General features: G+C 43.2%; 1 protein-coding gene across 1 annotated transcript in view; it reads left to right on the top strand.

Moving 5' to 3' along the window:
- ahr1b (aryl hydrocarbon receptor 1b) overlaps positions 1 to 10,845 on the top strand; it is a gene marked incomplete at both ends in the record, with an annotated part of 70,651 nt that extends 59,806 nt beyond the window's left edge. The window contains 5 exons of the mRNA XM_080412253.1: positions 468 to 670; positions 1,816 to 1,925; positions 3,753 to 3,894; positions 7,016 to 8,729; positions 10,690 to 10,845. Coding sequence (XP_080268379.1) covers positions 468 to 670; positions 1,816 to 1,925; positions 3,753 to 3,894; positions 7,016 to 8,729; positions 10,690 to 10,845 — 2,325 coding nt within the window. The remainder of the gene's footprint in view (positions 1 to 467; positions 671 to 1,815; positions 1,926 to 3,752; positions 3,895 to 7,015; positions 8,730 to 10,689) is intronic.
- Positions 10,846 to 16,354: the final 5,509 nt, after the last annotated feature.

The following is a 16,354-nucleotide window of genomic DNA, read 5'->3' as shown; positions in this document are numbered from 1 at the left end:
GTTAAGCTGACGGGTCAGGTTAGCCAATCAGGGACTTATGCTGGCTTAGCGGCACAAACATGACGGTTTGGATTGCCCAGTACAATCTCCCGAACACACAGATAATTTCTGTCTCTTTCTCAGACCTGTGGGTTGATAGATACAGATATTCGTGATTTGTTCTGTTCGCAGAACTGTCTGAATTGCCATTCGGCTCCGCACACCGAACGGTCGGACGCTTTCAGAGTTATGCCACACACACACACACACACACACACACACACACACACACACACACACACACACACACACACACACACACACACACACACACACACACACACACACACACACACACACACACACACACACACACACACACACACACACACACAGATGGATAGTGATTGGTGTGAATGGCCCTTTGTATGGAGCAGCCATAAAGTGTGTGCTTTTAAAATACTGTCTTTTCACTGTCTTTTCCCAAGGCTTTGACCCTGCAGGGCAGGCTGAAGTTCCTGCATGGACAGAACCAGCGACATGACAACGGAGCCAAGGCCCCGCCACAGCTGGCCCTGTTTACCATCGCCACTCCTCTACAGCCACCGTCCATCCTGGAGATTAGGACCAAGAACATGATCTTCAGAACCAAACATAAGCTGGACTTCACGCCCATGGCCTGCGATGCAAAGTAATGCTATCGTCACAATACAGTTACATGCTAGACCAGGGGTCTTCAACAGGGGGGTCCTCAGAGTTACTACAGGGGGTCCGCCAAATCTTTGTGTGATATGATTTTTTTTTTTTACATTAACCACTTGAACCCTAGCATCCCTTTTCTGAGGAGAACTTTAGCCAAAAATAGCAGATCTACAAGCTCACAATGCCTCGCGCTGGGCAATATATTTTTGGTTAATTGCCCAGCCTTTTTTTTTTTGTCGAATATGGCAAATTCAATCGTCAGACAGACAGGGCGATATCTGATAATCCCTTGGGCTGATAACTGATACGACAGGTCGCTGACCAGTCAGTGAAAGCAAAAGTGCCACTGTGTGCTGACGCACGGAAGCTCTGAAAATGATCAAGCGATAAAGCGGATGTGAGTCAATCCAGACAGCCTGTTTGGGCAGAGGATGTATTGCACTTTTTAGCTTCTTGCAATACCACTTATCAGTAGTAGTAGAACAGTAGCGGTCCTACCATGTCTCTATAGAGACATCCCACCCTGGAAAAATTCATTGCAGGGAGGTCAAGAAAATATATGAACGTATGTATATATTCTTTATATATGCCGCATATATGTTTAACATAATGTGGATATATATGAACTATATATGACACATATATTTCCTATAAATCCACATACATGCACATATGGCATATATGCAGCATATATTTGCATAGATGTTCATACATTTAGTAGGCGGGCTCTAGACCGGATACATGTCTTTGTAGAAGAGCAGGGAGTCCAAAGGTCCTACCTGTCCACTGGATGTACTGTACATGTCTCTATAGAAGAGCGGGGAGACCAAATACAACCAGCACTGTTTGTGTTAGTTATATTGGATTAACAAAACTAAAAAATAGCATGCACACAAAAACTGTGATGGATTGCAGCTTTAACATACAGCACATGGAGTTAATATATAACCATACAAAAAGGCCTTTGTAGTTGTGAATGAGCCACATTCAGGAATCAAATGTTGTTGTTTTTTTCCTGTTTTTGAACATTATTCATTGTGATGATAAAGAGTTGTGATGAAGCATTTGCTTTAGTGTGTCCTTTTCCTTTATGATCTGGACACCAAATGATGTCCTTTCTCTTTTCTTTTCCAGGGGGAAGATAGTCCTGGGCTACACAGAGGCTGAGCTCCGTGTGCGTGGCTCTGGTTATCAGTTCATCCACGCAGCAGACATGTTGTATTGCGCCGAGAACCACGTCAGAAGTGAGTTGAAAACATCACGCTTAACCACTTGAACCCCAGGCATGCACATTTTGGGGGGGAACATTGGCCCCCAAAAATTGCAGATCTACAAGCTCACAGTGTGTTGCGTTGCAACGCGTTGTGATTTTTGCCGAAGATATTTGGTGTAGACAGGGAAAAAATCGGTTCAAGTGCAGTTGTAACACAGGTCCGATTTACTGATTTGTTGTGTGTTGGTGTCGCTGCGCAAGTAAAAAGTCCAATCTACAAAGCTCACAGCGCTCACAATGCATTACAATGCGACGCAATGCGACGCTTCTAGATCGGCTATTTCCAGCACGGCTAATTTACAACAAATGTGACGGTTTCACCTTTTTTCCATCAGTGTTTTCGGTTTCTAAGTTTAAGAATTAGTCCTGTTCATAAAAAAAAGTGGAGGAGGGGGTCTGGTGGTCGGTCGCCACCGATGCCGGTCAGTGAGTTCAGACAGCTTTCCCAAGTAATCCCGCGGGATTACAAACCAGATTGAGCAAAGCTACAGAACCAGCCAGCAGAGGGGATAGGGGCTGACAAATCCACCGCATGAAGCAAAGCATGGGAGATGATCCATATATCAACACAGCCACACAAGCCAGGCGGAAATACCGCAGGCAGGGCGTCACTGTCGCGGAGAAACCTTGTATGTCCAAAAGTGTTAAAGATAGGGGGAAAAAAAGAACCTGTGTTGTGTTCCCATGGATCCAACGGAGTTATTATAGTGTCACAAGCTAAGCTCTCGTTAATGCCTTTCACAATGTTTATAAAACACACACACACGCACGCACGCACGCACGCACGCACGCACGCACACACACACACACACACACACACACACACACACACACACACACACACACACACACACACACACACACACACACACACACACACACACACACACACACAAACACACACACACACACACACACACACACACACACACACACACACAAATAATAATATGTATATCGGCTATTATGTCGGCGCTCAGCAGATCGGCTGTTTTTGCTACTTTTGTGTGACACTAGAATGACGAAGTGGGGAATTAACAGGAAAAAAAATAAACATTAAAAGTTGAATCATGGAGATACAAGGTTTCTGAGCGGACTGACTCCTAACAGAGATCACTCTGGTGCAGACTCAGAGCACTCAGCTGCAGCTGCAGGGCCTAAAAGTTGAGCTTAATCTGCCAAGCTAAATGTGTCAAACCAACTCATTGCTTGATACAATGTCACCCTCTGTCAACCCGCCGCTGGATGCTTTAAGCTAGTTTTTGTTTCGTTTTTTGGGTTGTTTATTTTGGAATGTAGCCGTTGTTATTCACAGTGGTGGAAAGTAACCTAAGTACATTTACTCAAATACTGTACTTAAATACACTTTTGCTTTACTTTTCTTTAACTTCTACTCTGAATTACATTTCAAATATTGTACTTTTAGTCCACTACAATTGTTTGAAAACTTTAGTTTCTAGGATTTTATTATGAATATATTATTATTATTATTACAAAACCACTTAACCACTTCCCCACCAAGCCCACCACACGACGCTTTGTGGGCTTGTAGATCTGCTATTTTCGAAAGATTTTTTAGAGGGACAGCGAGTGCATGTCGCTGCCGGAAAATGTAACTCGCTCCTTCTGGATTTCTTTCTGCATTTTGAAAACGTGTGAAATGGGGGCATTCTGCACAATGAGTACTTTTAACTTTTTGTACTTTAAGTGCATTTTGTGAGTACTTTTTGTGAGTATCACTTATTCATGCCGTGTGTGTGTGTGTGTGTGTGTGTGCGTGTGTGTGTTGTGCCGATAGTGATGAAGACTGGAGAGAGTGGTCTGACGGTGTTTCGCCTCCTGACGAAGGACAACCGCTGGAAGTGGGTCCAGGCCAACGCCAGGCTGGTCTACAAGAACGGCAAACCGGACTACATCATCGCCACGCAGAGACCCCTCGTGTACGTTAGCCCTCCCTCCTTAACATTTAGGATTTGACTGTGTATGTTGGAGGAAAGTGGGTACACCAACTATTAGGCATGTAACGATTCACTCAACTCACGATTCAAGTCATGATACGATTTTTCACGATATTTTAAACAAAAGTATTTTCCAGACAAATGACCGAAAAATCTAGTTAGGGGAATGAAAATGTTCATGGCCACATTATCATACAGTATATGTTATTCTTATGCTGTGATATTTATACATAATAGAATAGAATAGAATATTGGCAACAATCAAAAGCACAAGATCACCAATAAAAGCGCCAAAATGGATTAATCACAAAAAAGTCAAAGCTTGTTTCCATTGTGGTCCATTTAAAACAAACAGTACCCAACAGACTATACAGACAACCATACAAAAACACAATAATATAAACAGTTAAAAAAACTGTTCACATAGGACAAGCGACAAGCCATGATTCAAGATCAGTTTTAAATTTGGAAGGGAATTCAGGGATTTCCTTTCCAAAGTTTAATAAATATATATATATATATATATATATATATATATATATATATATATATATATATACGTATATACGTATATATATATACATGTATGTACATTATGTAGTTGGGAGCAATAGTATTGCGTGGTAACAGCACATAAATCAAATGCAATATATTTGAATTCTATAATCAATCAAATAACTCTAAATTGCACGGCCAATTACAGTACTTAAACCTGGAAGCAAAATACTCGGTTCATAGCTGCAGCCTCCGTTCCGTCTTCACGTGTTTTAAACGTACCTCACTTAACCCTCTGTCATCTTGTCACACGTTTCTCACGCATTCACGCACGTATAATTTAGAGAAATGCACACGCATGACATGCCACAAAACAACTCCACCGGTTACTTTGGCTGATTGCCAGATGGTTTCCTTCTATAACGTGGAACAGTCACATCATTGTGCAGCTCTTGGTCGGCTGCCATTTGTTTTGACTCCAAACACATTAAAACAGTCTTGAAGCCCCAGTGTTTATGAGGGCTGCTTACGACCAGTGTTGCCACATTTTGTGAGAGAAAGCAACCAGGTCCAGGAAAACAAGCCCAAAAGAAGTGACTTGGCCACATGAGCACACATGAGCACTTTACACCTTTACACCATGAGCACTTTACACCTACATACAGTACATCTCATGTACAAGGTCACAACGCGTCGCAATGCGACACATTGTGACACGTTGTGAGCTTGTAGATCTGCTATTTTCTTCTTTAGGGCGGGTTAGCTTTGCATACCTCTGAGCGGGGCAGTTAACGAAATACATTTACTTGAGTCAGTGGCGGAACAACTCAAAGCACAGCACAGTGATCAGGCCCCCCCTGCGCATGTGCGCGCGCAAAATTTTGCGGGTTTGCGGCGGATTCGGTCACTTTTTGGGGGGCTTTTTGTCACTTTATTTCGGTTTTAGGTTAGGGTTAGGTTAGGGTTATGTTGTTTAATTCTTATTTTTGCCTGATTTTACCAATTTATTATCTGACGGCCCGGGCCCTCCTGGGTCGCGGGCCCGGAGGCGGCCGCCTCCCTGGCCTCCCCGGACGCTCCGCCACTGACTTGAGTACTGTTACTTGAGTACTACTTAAGCACAAGTACTTTTTGTTACTTGAGTACTGCACTTATGTAATGTTTTTTGATTATCCATGCTTTACTTGAGTATTTTGTATTTTTGGATACATTTCAAAAAGGCAAATATTGTACTTTTGACTCCACAAAATGTCTAGGAAGAGCAAGCATTATGAATTAAACACTTAAGCCTACTTTCAAACAGATCTACAAGCTCACAACATGTGATGCTTGTAGACCTGTTGTTTTCACTATTATTGATTGAAAAATATGGGAAAGTATCAACATTTTAATACAGCAATGCATTGATATAAAAATGTACTTGCCAATTTGTTCTTTTGAATACTTAGGGTAAGTGATATGTTTTTGTTAAAATAAGTGTTATATAGCCCTATATTCTGATAGTACTCATTGCTATAGACTAGTGTTTGTTCAGTAACAGGAGTCTCAATGGCTCTTTGGTAAACAGAAAATACATTTTCAGGTAATGATACCAATTTGATCCGATCAGGAGAGAGAACTCACACACGATAACCAAGTGAAATTGGATGTGATGACACGGACAAAATTGGAACTGTAACACTATAAAACGTAAGCTGATGAATGGGTACTCTCTCCTGATTGGCCGAAGATTTGCAACCCACCTGAAAATGTATTTTCTGTTTATTAAAGAGCTGTAGAGACAGGGAGACTCCTCTTGCAGAACAAACATTCTATAGCAATGCAGGTAAGAAAAAAAGCAGGTGCGCTTCCTCTGGATGCCTTTTTGTTGAGGCAGTGGGTGCTCAGCTATAAATATAACTAGGTTGAAATACCACCGAAGTGGAATATGCAGCACATAAAGGATGCAAGACTGGCTCAAATACACATTCTTGTTTATTGAGAACGCTTGACGTGTTTCGGCCTCAGCCTTTAAAAAAGTTTTTTAAATCTGCTCTGAGGAAGGCTGAGTCCAAAACGCGTCAAGCCTTCCTTCTCAATAAACAAGAATGTATACACATTCTGAGCCAGTCTTGCATCCTTTATTTTGGAGTGCCGCTTTTTCCACTTCGGTGGTATTTGAAAATAGCAATGATTACTACCAGAATATAGCGCTTTAACCTTTTAACAAAATAATATTTTTTTTTCCCAAAACAATATCACTTACCCTACCTTTAATTATTTCTAATGTACTTTTGAATGCTTAAGTATCTTTAAAAGCAAGTACAAGTACTAAATAGTGTCGTAATGTGACGTGTTTGTGAGCTTGAATTCTATGAGTGGCTTCAGTAGGATTGACAGTCACAGCATACTGTAGTAGTATCATGGTTAGGGCTTCAGTAGGGTAGGATTGACAGCCGTAGTATACTGCAGTAGTATAATGGTTTGGTGCTTCAGTACGATTGACAGCCACAGCATACTGTAGTAGTGTCATGGTTAGGTGCTTCAGTAGGATTGACAGCCGTAGCATACTGTAGTAGTATCATGGTTAGGTGCTTCTGAAAACATGCTCCTCTGTGTCTCTCTATAGGGAGGAAGAGGGGGGAGAGCATTTGCGTAAGCGCTCCATGCACCTGCCCTTCACCTACGCCACAGGAGAGGCCCTGCTCTACCAGTCCAATCACCCCATCGCAGGCTTCATCGACGGCGGCGGCCACGAGAAAAACGGCAGCAAGTCTAAGAAAAGCCGGACTGACCGGGCGGCCAGGGACGGCGTGGACCCCGGCTCCCTGCTGGGGGCCTTGATGAGCCAGGATGAGTCAGTGTACGTCTGCCAGCCGGCCCTGGAGCCCAAGCTGGCCTTCCACGGCAGCTTCTTCGGAGACCATATGGGCGTCTCTGAATCGGAACCTTCCGGCCATCACAGGGGATGGGAGGAAGCCAGTGCCGGTGGCGGCGTGTTGGCGGCTCCGGGACTGCCGGCCGCCAGCTTCGATCCGCTCCTCGCCACCCTGGACTCCCTCTCCCTGGGAGGCCAAGGCGGCGGCGTGGCGGACGACGAGGGCTGCTCCAACGGGGAGCTGTTCGGAGCTCTGGAGGGTCTGGGTCTGAGCGCCGAGGACCTGGAGCTGCTGCTGTTGGACGAGCGGATGATCCGGGTGGAGATGGACCCCGACCGCGTGCCCACCCTGGACGACCTGCTGACCAACGACGAGATTCTCAACTACATCCACGACTCCCTGGAGGCCAAGGCGGACGGCAGGGAACAGGCCCCGCCTGCCGTCGCGTCCGCGTCTGCGACCACCACGTCCGCTACGGTATCCACACCAGAGAGCGGTCTAACCACTGGCACCAACATGCACAATCAGTACCCCCATCACAGGCCTCCCCCGGTGGGTCAGGCCCCCATCATCCAGCTGTCCCAGCAGATGCAGCAGCACCTCAACATGCAGCCGGGGAAGGGGATGATGCGTGACTTCAGCATGCAGAACAACAGCCACGTAGCCCCTCCTCCCGCACCCCCGGTGCTCAACCACGGCCTCCTTCTGGGGCAAAACCAACCCATTATCCCCAATGAGCCGTGGACGGCCCAGGACATCCTGGCTACAGCGGGTGTCCAGGTGGACCACTGTCACACACATCAGCAGACTCTCTTCAACAGCAAGGCTCCGGGGCTGGATGGGGGGCTGGTACACCTGCACTACCTCCAGCAGCAGCAGCAGCAGTCCAGCATGCAGAGCCACCTCCTGCAGCAGCAGCAGCGCCATGCCAAACAGAAGGGGGGCAACCTCAACGGACTGTGTAACCTCCCAAACACAGAAGCCCAGGCCGGCGGCGGCAAGCAGCCCCAGTGGCCCAACAACAGCTACGGCTTCAGCCACCCGGGAGAGAGCAGCGGTAACGCCTGCCTCAGCAACGGCCAAGCTTCTCTTACGCACGGCTCACTGGACGCGTGTATGGACTACGGCATGCTGGACATTGACGGCATGGACTTTAACATCAACGGGAGCGGCCTGTGCACAACGGCAGGAGGCGGTGGGGGCCAGCTGCAGCAGCAGCAGCACAGAGCCGACCCCGGAGGATGCTCCTCCTACCAGAGGATGAACCACAAGCGTCAGCCGCTGGAGCCTCCGCTGCTGCCTGCTCCGCTGGCCCAGGTGCTGTCCAGCCTGTCTCAGTGTCCTCCAGCCTCCAACGCCTGCACACTGGAGCACATCCTGGGGGTGGGCCAGCCCTGCAGACAGCTGGACCCCTACGGGATGGTCACCTCGGACATCCCTCACCACGACCCCAACCACAGCAAGGTGTGTATGGTTTGACTTTTCTCTGTTCTTACATTTAACCCATTAAATGGGAATACCACTCATTTTCAACATTGAACTAAATGTAGGCGTACTTTTGGCTGAGGGGGCGGAGCCAAAAGTGCACCCTGCATATGTCACTGATCACATGCCCTCAATCAATTCTCCAGTTCTAGGCAACATAGAAGGGGGGGGGGGACTTTTTTCTTATTTCCACACAACAGTTCTAAAGTGTATCAAAGACATAGTTCAATGTTGAAAATGAGTGGTATTCCCCTTTAAGACTCATGAGGCCGATTTTAGGTCTCTAACTATTTCTTGCCAAGGACCCCCCATCTGAAAATGTTTCGTGCCAGGGACCCGTAGAAGAGAAGATTTGTGTAAAAAAAAAATCCACGGGAGATCTACAAGCTCACAGTGCATTTGTAGATCTTCTATTTTCGTTGCGCAACACCGTCGTATGAGAAAGTATATAATAAACTGTGCTTTATTGATAGCCGGAGCTAGAAGCAGTGTTTATCAAACCATTACAGTCATGATGACTAAATAATACAAATGAAAAGTAATTAAAAGCTTCTTTTTTTCCTGCTGATGTGAATTAATACAGTTTACAGTTTAGGCATTTAGCAGACGCTGTTAATCCAGAGCGACTTACAGTAAGCAAGGACACAAGATAATACATCATAAAACATCATAATACACATAATACATCAAATGCTTAAAAATAGTAATCTAATAATAAAGTAATACATAAGTAAACCAATAATCTAATAATAACTACATACGTAAACCAAGAACCTATCATCAGCCTACATTGAAACTATACACACTATAGGATGCCAGGTCAACAATGACCTGGCATCTGTCTGCATAACATGCTATCTAAGTTACATTTTAGCCTTTGCATACTCCTGCAAGGTCGTCAAGGCTAGGGCAAGTGCTACGGGCTGAGGTGGAGTCTGAAGAGGTGAGTCTTGAGATTACGGCAGAAGATTGGGAGTGAGTCTGCAGTTCTAATTGCTATGGGGAGTTCATTCCATAGTTTGGGAGCCAGAAGGGAGAAGAGTCTGGGACGTGTGGAGCGTTGTCCCGGATGTTTTAGCGAAGGTTAATAATTCATATCAGCAGGAAAAAGATGCCTGTGTGTCTATTTAAGCTGATGGGAGCATGATAATTCATAGCCTATGAATTATCATGCTCCCATCAGCTTAAATAGACACACAGGCATCCGTGGCTCTGAGTCCTAGACGGGACAGTTTTTTCCCCCCAGGCCAGCAGACAGCTTAGAGTCTGATGGCCAGGTTCTGTCAGGTTAGTGTTGACTGATTATATCCCTCAAATGAATTGAATGACTGACAACAGGAAGTGATGCCCAGAATATAACACCTCCCCCTTTTCCTCAGTAAGCTCCTTGGGAAACTTGAAAATAGCCGATCTACAAGCGTTGCATCGCAACGTGTTGTAGATTGGTCTTCTTCAATGCGCCGCTTTGTGAGCTTGTAGATCTGCTTTTTTTTTTACAAAATATTTGACACATTTGGTATCTTTTTTAAACATTTTAACAACACAATATTGTATAGGGGTCTCTCCCTGCACAACATATTTTCAGATGGACATGACATGAAAAAGTTTGAGAACCACTGGTCTAAAGTGACACTGAAACTGAATCTCAATCTGAATAGTAGCACTTGACCTGGCCTAGCCTTGACGACCATGCAGTTTTATGCAAAGGTTTATGTGATTTAGACAGAAGCCAGGTTCATGTGTTGACCTGGCATCCTATAGTTTTTGATTTACCAATGCTAGGTTCTTGGTTTACATATGATCCTAGATTACAGAGGCACTACACTGCCTCTATGTTTTTGATGTATGTGTTGTTTACCTTTAAATCGCTCTGGATTAAGAACGTCTGCTAAATGGCTTAATTGCTAATTGTAATCTCAATCTCAATATCCTCTTGCAGATGGAAAACGGCTGTGCCCTGAGCAGCACTTTCCCAGGTGGCTGTGCGCTGCCCAACGGGAATGGAGCAGCACCACCCCCTAATGGACAGATGCTGCCAGGTGCAGAGACTCTGCCCAGCCTGCCAGACCCACAAGCCACCGGCTTCTACCTCTGATGATGTCACACGGGGAGGGAGGAGCTTAGCATCAGCATTCAGGAGGGCCAGCCAATCAACACTGTACGTACGGTCTGAAGCACCCAATGACAGGACAGGACCCGCCTTCTGCATCTAGACGGCATGAAAGGAACTAAATGTAGGCCTACTGTGACATGGCTCGGTTTTAGTCTTCTGTTGTTTATTTTGTATTTTTTTGTATGTCTTTTTGTAAATGTAATTAAATATCATCATTTTGAGTCCTTTGTTTACAATAACGGGAGTTGAGAGTGCTCGTATTTTTTAGGTTGTTCCAAGTTTCGCAAGTAAATGCAAGTTTAAAAATAACTAAATATAAAGAAGTACTTTAACCCTGGGCATCCCGATTTGGAGCAGGTCATAAGGTCATAGTTGAAAATAAAAACAAAAGATTCGCGGAACCTCATTTTTTTAATAGCCAATCTACAAGCTCACAACGTACAGTAATGCGTCGTGAACTTGTGGATTGGCTATTTTATATTTTTTTTTTTATTAATTTTCTTCTTTTTTTGTGGTTAACCCATTAAAACTGGGAAAGCATCTGTGTCATTTTAGATTTGAGCTATATATCTTCTCTGTCGGGTGGAAACCTCATATCCAAAACGTTTCAGCATTAAAAGATTTCAAAAGCATAAAAAAGTAGCAGATCTACAAGCTCGAAACTGCTCGGATCTGCTACTTTTGTGTGATCAAGTAGGGCGTTAATTTACGAAAAAACACAGAAAGTTAGAATAGGGAGACAAGAGGTTTCTGCCCCGACAGCAACGATAACTAAAATGACACATGCTGTCCCGGATTGAAAGGTATAACGACGTAAAGGCTTATCCAGTTCTAAAAGGGTTAAGTGGTTAAGAAATGTTGCTCCCTCCACCCTCCAATCCCCCATCATTGCCAACAGTTTCAGTCATGCATCAGGAATGTAATATTTCAAATCCAGTGTTATCTTTGTCGTACAGTTTTCACTTGTCAACGATGAGATTATGTCATTACGTTTGGGGAAAAAAAGGATAGAATATTGAAATTAAGATTTAGAGAGAGTATCCTGCACTTTATTTCAAGCACCCACTTCAATACAGATTCTGTTGTCTGGGGATTCGGGGGTTAAGAAAAAATACGAAACTATTTTGTGTTCATCTTCAAAGTTAATGGAACTATTGAACAGTTGTGTTTTTTTTTGTTCTTTTATTTTGAGGTGATGGGGTTGCTGTCCTCACAGGCACATAGACCTCTGTACAGTTGCTAGTGTTATGATTATTATCGTTATATTTTTTTTCCACTTGAATTATGTTGAATATTGTTGAGGATGTGAAACCTCTGGCTAAGCATTTCTTTACCTGTACTAAGGTAAAAACTGTGACTGATTAATAACGTCAGGACACTCCATTTTAACTCACAGTATTTATTCATGTCCTACAAATATGAAGTTCTCGTCATTTTCATTTTTCATTTAGTTTTATTTCTAAAGGTCCAGATTATACATTAATGCGTCATCCTGTAGGCTATACCCACGTCAGCCCTAGCGTTCCTATTCTGGGCACATCATAATAGGCCACAAAGAGAGTTGGTATAGAAGGGGGGGGTGGGGGGGGTAAGAAAAGGAGGGGGCCAGATATAGACCCCTGGGGCACTCCGGTCATGGAAATTAACGTAAATTAACGCCCTACTTGATCATCCTACAGCGGCGTCAAGTAGCAGATCTACAAGCTTTTAAATCTGCTACTTTAGAATTTGAATCCGGAAAAGTAACATCTTTTGGACATAATGTGTGAGGTTTCCATCCGAAAGAGACAGGGTTTAAAGTGGCTAAAAATGGACGGAGGAAATCATTTAACCACTTAAACCCCAGCATCCGTGGGGGGGGGGGGGAACTTTAGCAGAATATCTACAAGCGTGTTGTGAGCTTGTACTGTAGATCGGCTATTTTCAGCAAAGATATTGTTACAAAGCGAAAACAGAAAATACACTAGTGTAGAGCCCTGAGGGAGTCAAACAAGTAAAGTGATTATGGTCCTTTTTTTGCTAAAGTAGTGATTGTACCTTCTGGGGGGTATACAACGGGGGGTTGTTTCACCTGGGATGAATCTTGTCCCAGCTCTGATCAACTCCTAGATGTATTTCTCTTTTTTTTGTCTCTCTTTCTTTGTCTTATACGCATTTCCACTCTGTTTTGACCCAGTCTTTTGGACAAACAGGGTTACAGTATATCGTCGCTGTCGGAGAAAAACCTCTTATCTCCATATTCAAACTGTGTGTGTTTTTTCCATAAATTAACGCCCTATTTGATCATACTGCAGCGTCACACAAAAGCATCAAAAGTAGCAGATCCACAAGCTTTGCGTCGCGTTTCGAGCTTGTGGATCTGCGACTTTTGCTATTTTTTAGTTTGAATCCTGAAAAGTAACAGTTTTGCACCCGACAGAGACGATATTGAGTCAGGATCCGTTAAGTCTACATGGGACCTTGTAACAGTTAAAACGAGAATGGCAAACACAGAAAAACCAAATGTGAGTTATTAGAAACAGGAAAAAAAATCTCTTCTTGGAGGATACAGTTTGAATGTTTCATGTACATACATAGTAAATGAGATGGGAGAGGGGGGGGGGATGATGCAGAATAGAGTTATTACATCATGACGATGCTGAAAAGAGATTTCCAAGATAGCTCCCATTATGTCATTACTATTGATATTAATGTTATTGTTATATTATGTTTTTAAGTTGAAATGTGGTACACAAGTGGTTACATGTCGTCGGAAGCTAAACCGTTTCTCTTCCCTTTCTTTTTTTTTTTTTTTTTACAACTGAAATGTTTGATATATTTAATATGATTGGTGTGAACTATTAACAGTGTGATGAAGAAGAAAAAAACATGTGGTATGTATATAATTTTGCGTCAGTGCACTCGTTTCAAGCACTATTTTTAAAAACACACTGCTGCTTATCGACCTTAGTGACTCAGTTTTTATTGTATATTGTAAATAATCTCATGTCATAAGATAATAATAATAACCAGGCTTTTCCAACAGTCTGGAAAATGGTGCCATACTCCTGAGACTTGTTAAATAGGCTGTAAACGTTGAAGAGTTTTAATTTAGTCTTTTTAGTGTATAGCCACAGTTCTTTTAACATGCTAACGGGACAAGATACAGCTGTTAACATCTGTGAGGGACATTTTGACCCTGTGTCCTTTGACTGCTCGTTTGAAATGTATTATTTTCATCCTTTGAAATAAAGGATTTCTGCAATCACATTGAAACAAAAACAAAACACGGTCTTGTGAGAATATGTCTTTGTTTCTAATAGTAAACATAATATTGCTTGTTATTCTACAAACCCACCATTGTTTACCCACATGAACCCTAGCATTCCTTTTCTAGGTACTGTATGTCAAGGGGTCCTTTTCAGGCCACGACCCAACAAAATAATCATATTTGAACTGGGGTGGTTCCTCAGGTAGAAACCACAAAAAGGCCTTTTTTGCCGTTTTCAAATACTTTTGGGCACATAATCAAATGTTTTATAGAGTACCGAAGTCCTGACGTCACTCGCTCATCCCCTGGGTCACGGAAGTTTTCTCTATGGAAAATAACATTGGGTCATTTTCTCATATAATAATTGTGGTTCAAAAATAAACAAATTGTCCCGGTGCTATTGTCAGGGAGGTGGCTCTGTATCGTTTACGATAGTCAGTCACTCATATTTGTATTCTGGCAACATTTTTATTGATTTGGCGGCGGTAACGTTAGCGTTTTCTCGCCGTCAGTTTATTTTTGGAACACAGTTCTTATATGACGCAATATTGTAATATCAGAATGGGGGGGGGGGAATATGTGACCCAGGTAGGATGCGTTACGTCAGACTTCGGTGCTCTATTGTGATGATTCACCAGGAGCCTGACTTGTTTATTGTTTATTTTAGATCCCCATTAGTGACTGCCTCAGCAGTGACTATTCTTCCTGGGGTCAAACAGTACAATTAAAAAATTACAGTGCAATTAAAACAATATATTGACAATAAAATAACAATTAAAGAACCAATACAATATACACATTCACACACATACCAAAGACAAAAACGATTATCCTAAATGACAAAAAAGTAATGTATTATTTCATACAGAAGGATGGTCTTCCTACTAGGCCTTGGGCCCGTCACACCTCCAGCAGTGCCCATGGTGGACTATGCATGGCAGGGGCGTCCTCTACCCTGAGCCAGGCCTAAACCTGACCGCATACCAAATGGCTGGCTTGGTTGTTTCCAGGCTTAAAATAATTAATATGCATATTTTCGTAAATCTCTATGGGAACAATGAATGGGCTTTCTACCTGTGGAACCAGAAAATGGCCGTCACTCTTATGCTCTATAATGGGCACATGTCACAGCCTCTTTGCCTTGTGTGTGTGTGTGTGTGTGTGTGTGTGTGTGTGTGTGTGTGTGTGTGTGTGTGTGTGTGTGTGTGTGTGTGTGTGTGTGTGTGTGTGTGTGTGTGTGTGTGTGTGTGTGCATCCGAAGCTAAATCTCTCTCGTCTTGTTTTTTGTCATGACATGAAATATTGAAAAGACATTTCAGCTTGAACAAAAAATAATAATATTTCAGGCTATCACAGAAGCATTCCCGACCCCAAGATTGGGAATGCCTGGTAAGTATGTGTGTGTTAGGATACAAAATGAGGTGTGTGAGCCAGCCTAATGAGATGTTGAGGTCTCTGTATACAGTATATGGTAGCTTTACTCCTACACTGGATGGTATTATGTTCTTGTATAGAGCCAACTACCAGCTTGGTATACATTTGTGATGGAAAGATCAAACCAACTTTAACCACATGAACTCTATAGCATCCCTATTCTTGACTATAAACTCTGTGGAAATTAAATCCTTCCTTACTCTTGCTCATTAGATCCAAGTTGTTTAATTTAGCTGTTAGCTGTTGTGTCTCTTCACATATCTAGAAATTCATGAAATCTCTGAGACCAGCGTACATCGAGAACCGCCCGACCGATAGACCTCAAACTTGGCGTGCGTGTCGCCAAGGGAGGGATCGATAAGAGTGGGAAGTCGGTTGGACCAGCGGATCCCATATTTGGACATATGGCTCACAAGGAACTCCATACAACTAGTTCAACGGGTATCGTATAACCAAGTGGGGTAATGGGTATGCATTCCAAACTTGCATTGTTCCTGAGTAGGCCGATGCCCAACAGCCCCAGTAAATAACGAATATCCAAAATTTGACCCCTGCAGTTCTTAATTGCCCTCTGCGCCCCTGCGTGTAAAATGTTCACTATGATACCTGTCAATGTAAGTTCAACTTTTCCACCTGGGAGCAATGTAAGAAAATACAAAATTGTGGCCAACAAACTGTGATTAGATTCAGCTGTAAAGAAAGTGACATGGTATGACTATTCTATTTTATTTAGTTTGTTTCAATAGAAGAAATAACACATTTCAAGTATATGTCGTTTGAGTATATTGCCCTTTTCTGAATCATTCC

The sequence above is a fragment of the Gymnoscopelus braueri genome (assembly GCF_963280865.1).
Source record: "Gymnoscopelus braueri genome assembly, chromosome: 18".
NCBI lineage: Eukaryota > Metazoa > Chordata > Actinopteri > Myctophiformes > Myctophidae > Gymnoscopelus > Gymnoscopelus braueri.
Note: the sequence above shows the minus strand (reverse complement) of the source record. Positions and strands in the feature narration are given on the sequence as shown.